Consider the following 7,500-nt stretch of genomic DNA (forward strand, 5'->3'; position numbering starts at 1 on the left):
TGGGGGGAAACGGGTCAGTATCTGGGGGAAACGGGTCAGTATCTGGGGGAAACGGGTCAGTATCTGGGGGGAAACGGGTCAGTATCTGGGGGAACGGGTCAGTATCTGGGGGAAACGGGTCAGTATCTGGGGGAAACGGGTCAGTATCTGGGGGAAACGGGTCAGTATCTGGGGGGAAACGGGTCAGTATCTGGGGGAAACGGGTCAGTATCTGGGGGGAAACAGGTCAGTATCTGGGGGAAACGGGTCAGTATCTGGGGGAAACGGGTCAGTATCTGTGGGGAAACGGGTCAGTATCTGGGGGAAACGGGTCAGTATCTGGGGGAAACGGGTCAGTATCTGGGGGGAAACAGGTCAGTATCTGGGGGAAACGGGTCAGTATCTGGGGGGAAACGGGTCAGTATCTGGGGGAAACGGGTCAGTATCTGGGGGGGGAAACAGGTCAGTATCTGGGGGGAAACGGGTCAGTATCTGGGGGGAAACGGGTCAGTATCTGGGGGGAAACGGGTCAGTATCTGGGGGAAACGGGTCAGTATCTGGGGGAAACGGGTCAGTATCTGGGGGGAAACGGGTCAGTATCTGGGGGAAACGGTTCAGTATCTGGGGGGGGAAACAGGTCAGTATCTGGGGGAAACGGGTCAGTATCTGGGGAAACAGGTCAGTATCTGGGGGGAAACAGGTCAGTATCTGGGGGAAACGGGTCAGTATCTGGGGGAAACGGGTCAGTATCTGGGGGGAAACAGGTCAGTATCTGGGGGGAAACAGGTCAGTATCTGGGGGAAACGGGTCAGTATCTGGGGGGAAACAGGTCAGTATCTGGGGGAAACGGGTCAGTATCTGGGGGGAAACAGGTCAGTATCTGGGGGGAAACAGGTCAGTATCTGGGGGGAAACAGGTCAGTATCTGGGGGAAACGGGTCAGTATCTGGGGGGAAACAGGTCAGTATCTGGGGGAAACAGGTCAGTATCTGGGGGAAACGGGTCAGTATCTGGGGGGAAACAGGTCAGTATCTGGGGGGAAACAGGTCAGTATCTGGGGGGAAACAGGTCAGTATCTGGGGGGAAACAGGTCAGTATCTGGGGGAAACGGGTCAGTATCTGGGGGGGTCAGTATCTGGGGGGAAACGTAGTCTTGCATAGCCAGACAACTATTCCACCGAATGCTACAGTATATAGAGTCTGGACTCTGGAACGGCAGCTCCCGAACGGCGAGTATCGGAAGTAACCAGTGCTGCACGGAACTGTAGTCCCACTGGAAACATAACAGGAACACACTAGCACAGACAGAGTCCGTCGAGCGGCATATTCTTGTTATGGGTGTATAGTTTAAGAAAACATTTGAAAACATCATGGAAGTAACACCAACAACACCAGAGAAAGAAGAAAGAAGAAATAACACCCCAAAAATACTGAAAGGAGACATAACGCTTCCAGTAGGACATGTTATTGCTACTGCACCAAGGGAGCGGTTGCGTCACATCCGCTTTATCTCACACTCATCGTTTCTATTTCCGTGCCCCAGACTGTATGCCGGGAGCATTTGCAAATCACGTTAGGCAACAGTCTGGCCACGCGAGACTAGGGGAAACAGGTCAGTATATCTGAGAGGGATCTAGGGATGGCCAAATGGAGACATTTTCTTCGTTAGGCCTTATCGGTTACACAACCATTAACCGCTAAGGAAATGTGTTAAAAATGCGCTATTTTAACGATAAAAAAAGGAAAATACACAAGTTTTTTTCCCCATAGTAAAGTGCCACATTAAAAATTGACAAATTAAAAACAATACAACTACTGTAGGAGAATACAAATGTTTTCTATAAGAAATGTGTTTTTTGCAAATAAATAATCACGTCTGTAATGTGATGCGGCTGTCATCATAACAGCAGCAGCAGCGAGACTCTCGCACTTCACTTCAAGTAGATCGACTCCCCCCCCCCCCCCCCCCCGCCTCCCTCCCCACTCCTCTTGTTGTGTTTGTTTGTGTGTGTGCTGATGAAGCGATCATTGCGGCTCTGTGAGCTTTGTGTTATTTTCACATAGCCTACTATGTAAATAAGACGGCTGATTTAACGTTCCACTCATCATCAACATGTAACATTAGAAAGTTGTGTTTTAAGCTCTTCTTAAACGGGATTCAATTCGACGGGTGACGAGGGTCTGTTTTGGGAAATCCAATGTGAGCAGTTGTTTCATCAGAAAGTCAGTGTGTCGCAGACTCGCAGTTGCATGCATGCATGGATGTTACACAGACGCACCGCAGCTCTCAGCTCTGGTCCAGTTGGTTCCTCTTTAACATACAGTATGTAAGTGCTATATTAGTTTGTGGCTGTGATCTTGCTAAAGATAACACGTACACAGAGCCTACATGAACATAGCTTTCACACAGTAATATGAGGCACTCCCTTTTCACTAGTAATTTAAAGTTCTACATGTTAAAAAGGTTGGTTTCAAGTCAATGGAAAAAATGTATTCACTAATAAATTCATTCTTATTAAGTGTGCCTGCCATGCAATGGCAAAACACTTATTGTAATCCGCCATACTTAAGTAGGTCGGGAGTGGCTTATTGTCGGTATCAGCCGGTAACACGCGGGAGTCTGTCCCCGTTACAATGCGCTAGACCCCTGGGAGATGGACTGCTGAGGTGGAGCGCCACACCTACCATCAGCTCCCAGTACTTGCCGCACGACTTGCCAAGCCGTGCTACTCATACGCTGAGTTGGCGGTGCCCGGAATCGAACCCATGACCTTGCGGTACAAAGGCAAGAGCTCTACCGACTGAGCTACCCGGGCAAGTAAGTAAGTAAGTAAGTAAGTACACCAGTAAGACTCCCTAATCGGGAGATAAGCGACCGTTGGTCGTTTATCTCCACAAATATCACAACCTCCACCTCTCACGTCATACGGGTAGCCATAGTTACACCTGGAATGTTGAATCTCCATATATGGAGATAACCTACGCATCACACAAAGTCTGACCTCACCAGCCCATACTTGGGCATGGACGACTTATATCTCCATATACGGAGATGGCCATATATGGAGATACGATGACATCACAGAGTCCACAGCTGATGATGTGGCGTGATGTCATACAATACACAAACAAGCCCTATATAAAGGGGCAATTCTCACCAGGGAAGAGAGCATTGCCTGGAATGTTGAATCTCCATATATGGAGATAACCTACGCATCACACAAAGTCTGACCTCACCAGCCCATACTTGGGCATGGACGACTTATATCTCCATATACGGAGATGGCCATATATGGAGATACGATGACATCACAGAGTCCACAGCTGATGATGTGGCGTGATGTCATACAATAAACAAACAAGCCCTATATACTGATGCGATACGATGACATCACAGAGTCCACAGCTGATGATGTGGCGTGATGTCATACAATAAACAAACAAGCCCTATATACTGATGCGGAGATATGAGCAGGGCAAAGGTGTGACGTGTGACGTGTGACCGACCGACGGACGGACGGCCGGTGGAGGTTTTCATAGTAAACTGCTCCCTGACGGTCGCAATAATGTCGCCACAAAATTTCGGCACGTAATAAGTGCCGCACGATTTACGCCACCGCCGCAATATATACATCAAAACGTGCGGCTCGGCCGGGAATGGGGTGCTATTACTTTTCTAAGAGAAAAGTTGTATCGTTTAATTGATATTAATTTATTAGTGAATTAATTTTACCCATTGACTTATAATGGGAATCGCAAAAACTCACATTCAATATTTTTTTTCTCGCAAACCATAGGGGCTACAGTTTCAAAACTTGGAGAGTACATTTATAATGATGGCCTCATGGTGGCGCTATAACAGTCCACTTTACCTTTCGGCCTGTAACTCTTGAACCGTGGGTCGGAAAATTTAAATTCCTTTTCCCCTGGATTCCTTGGGTCATGACGCATCTCCTCATATAGGCCACGCCCATTTGCGTCAGGATAGATTTTCCGCTATTTTGAATTTTCTTCAAAACACACTTTTTGCTCCTTTTCCTACATATTTTCTCCAAATGTCACAAAAATCGATACACACGATCTATGGACTCATGCGATAAACATATTTAAACGATATTTTGATAGTCCATACCGTTCTTCCGTAACAGGGTTCCAAAGTTAGCGGGAGGAGCCCGTTTTGTAAGAAGTAGCCATAAATCACAAACGAAACATCCAGTCAACACCAAATTTTAACCACAAGTGGGGGGCGCTATACTGAACATATACCCAAAAGCATTTCCACTTCGACCCATAGGGGGCACCACAAACGCGCAAAACGTAACCGTTTCATGCCAAAACGTGTTTTTCAGGGGGAACTTGAGTTCAATCTGTGTTTTTAGATATTGTAGTATTTCAGCATGCTACAAAGCATCATATAATGCATTTTGCATCATATGATGCATTAGATGATGCAATATCATAATACAAAGCATCATATGACCAGTTGTAGCATGCTGAAATACTAAAATATCTAAAAACACAGATTGAACTAAAAAAATAACTCAGGATTGTGTTGATTGTGTCCCAAACTACAATAAAATAAGATCTGGTTGTCCCAGAGGTGAACCGGTCCTTTAACCGTTAGTGTTTACCGGTAACCAATTTCTTAACGGTTAAGCGGTAACGGTTAACTGTTGGCCATCCCTAACAGGCACAAAAGCCACTTATCCGAATATAAATTTGCCATTTATTTTTCTTTGACAAATAAATGAGACCCCCTTGTCCCCCTCCACTCCACCGTCCATAGTCTTCATACAGCACAAAGCTGCTAGGAGCGTCACAGACAAAGTGAAACCAAAAGCCACAAGTACATTTTTATTTTTTCCTTTTTTTATCCCACGATTTTGTAACCCATTTTTCAGTCAGTGTAATGAACTTGTCCATAAAGATGTATTAGTTGTCCCGGACAACAGGACAAGCCTTAATGTCTATGAGCCTGCTGTAGCTACAGTAGGGCCTACCAGCTGACAGGCTGTTTTAATATAGAACAGCATGCTGTAGCTACAGGAGGGCCTACCAGCATTTTCTACATTTACCTTTTATAGCGCCACCAGCGGGCCAACTGATGCAAATCAGTACACAGTATCTCTATAGTCATGTGATCAAGACCGATCTGTCCGATATTTCACATTCCATCCTAATTGGCTAATATTGGCTACCGAAGTTTGCAGGATTGCTAATTTTTAAACAAAATGCCTCAAATCATCAACGCAGCTTGCGGTTACCGTGAAATTTGCACACATATTCCCACTAGGTCAATGAACAAATGCCACCCTTTTCACATTGGCCTGTTATCTATTTGGGCCTGTGTTCTATTTGTCTGTCATTCAATGTTATATGAGATACTTCAATGGTTTCCAGTGGAAATAAGCTTAGTCTTTTCATGGATCTCCTTTTAGTAGACCTTGTACCAGTGAACTGTACCGTCATGAAACTGTACCTTTTCCTATGCAAACTTCTAATAAAGTCTTCAATCAATTATAGCGCCACCAGCAGGTAGCCTTTTGCAAAACACATTTTTGGAAAAACAATGCCTTAAACCATGCATGCAGCGTCAGATTGCCATGAAAGGCCTAAGATTGGCAAAGAACACATGCCACCCTTTTCACATTGGCCTGTTATAGCGCCACCAGGAGGCCTGACCTGGCAGAGACCTGTGCTCGAAAGAGCTGCTTCTAGTTTATATTAATTTATTCGTGAATACATTTTCCTTCTTCAATGGGAAAATGCAAAAAAGAGCAACCCAAAGTTTGGCACGATAGGCCTACTCCACCCACTGTTTTGGCGGCACACACTTAAATCATAGGAATTTCATGGAGGCCATGAAGGCCATGGCCGCCGTTGCCCCTCAGTTTGGCCTTGTGCCCCTCAAACCAATGGCATGACCTGAGGCCAAAGTGGCCTTAATGCCCCTCAAACCAATGGCATGACCTAAAATCAAAATAACTTACTCTGCACCCGTTCATTTGGAAGAGAGAGAAAATAAGTTGCGCAGGCTTACCTTCTCTTCTATAATAACCCATCAGTGAATGCCAAGGCCTGTTAACCAAGGTCATCCACTATCTGGGGGAGGACTCCGCTTAACTAATTCAGGCATAGAATCTTTGGCTAATTTTAGGTTCTAAGAATTATCTATTTTAGTATAAGTGCTATATTGTCTCTATTTAAACGGAGATCAAATTGATTCTCCGGGCTAGGTCAACATACTGTAACTAATGATAACCTCAGGTATTCAGATTCCATGCCCGAGAGCCCCCCAAGAAATCCTCCTTGTGCTGCATCTTTTAAAGGGCAGAAGGCCTGCCCCCAAAGTTTCTCTCTTCCTCCATATGAACCAATCATACATAGTTCCTCCACCAAATTTGCTTACAGTATTTCCGGAGTATCCATTACAGATTACAAATTACATTACATGTACAGTATATCAGCTGTTATTCATGCTGTGAATTTCCATTTGGCACATACAGTCTTTGCACATACAGTCTTGCGCAGTTTCTTCCAGTCGGCAGCGCCCTGTTGCGCCACTTCCCTGTTCTGACACAATGTTACATAACTGCTTTTACAGTAATCAAACAACATTTGTGACCCTTTGACTTCTTCAGTGAACATGGTTACATCAACTGAAAAGTAAAAATATATACTGTATATTTTATATATATATATATATAAAGTCTAGAAATTAGTGCAATAGAATAGTAGCAAAACAACACATCAGCTCTGATGAGCCTCCACTTCTCCTATTCCGTTCTCCCTCCAACTCCTCCTCCTCACTGTTCAGCGTCTGGTTCGTACGGTGCTCCCCACATGTCGTCCTCCTGGACCCCTTGCTGTTGACTGTCCTCGTGTGCCCCTGCATTGAACACTGCATCGTATACCCCTGCGCCAGTATGCCCCTCGCTATCACTGTCCCTGTCACTGTCAATCGATATTGGTGACCCTCCTATGGGAATCTGCATTCTATCTTGCCCACCCGTTGATTGGCCCTCTCCTGGGTTCTGTATAGCCTGAGTTTGGTTCAGCGGAGCTGCACCTGCCTGGCTCGTCGACGGGCCCTCTCCTGGGTCTTGTATAGCCTGAGTTTGGGTCAGCGGGGACCTTTGGGAATGTAATTTTGGCTTCACGCACGCCACAGGCCTCTCATATGGGGTTTTCGCCCTATGATAATAGTCTTCCAGAACATGCCTGGCCAGTGGGTCTCCTGCAGTCCATACCAGCGGACCAGGCGCCGCGACACCACAGTGGCCTTAATGCCCCTCAAACCAATGGCATGACCTGAGACCACAGTGGCCTTAAAGGGATATTTCACTTTCAAAAAGACTTTTGGTCATTTTATCATCTAATCAGGCTTTTATGAACACCCTGAACAGTTTTTAATTTGCTTCATTCAATATTTAGATATTTGATGTAAATGTTATCAGTCCTCCTCCTCCAGGAGGAGGGCCCCATACACACACATTGTAACTTCAAACTCCATTTTAACCAT

General features: G+C 45.5%; 1 protein-coding gene across 1 annotated transcript in view; it reads left to right on the plus strand.

Moving 5' to 3' along the window:
- Positions 1-7,500, plus strand: part of LOC308291803 (acid-sensing ion channel 1-like) — a gene marked incomplete at both ends in the record, with an annotated part of 330,088 nt that overhangs the window by 290,475 nt on the left and 32,113 nt on the right. Inside the window, one exon of the mRNA XM_080733935.1 lies at positions 1-13. This exon is cut by the window's left edge and continues 138 nt beyond it. Coding sequence (XP_080590061.1) covers positions 1-13 — 13 coding nt within the window. The remainder of the gene's footprint in view (positions 14-7,500) is intronic.

The sequence above is a fragment of the Nannobrachium achirus genome (assembly GCF_963921795.1).
Source record: "Nannobrachium achirus genome assembly, chromosome: 9".
Classification (NCBI taxonomy): domain Eukaryota; kingdom Metazoa; phylum Chordata; class Actinopteri; order Myctophiformes; family Myctophidae; genus Nannobrachium; species Nannobrachium achirus.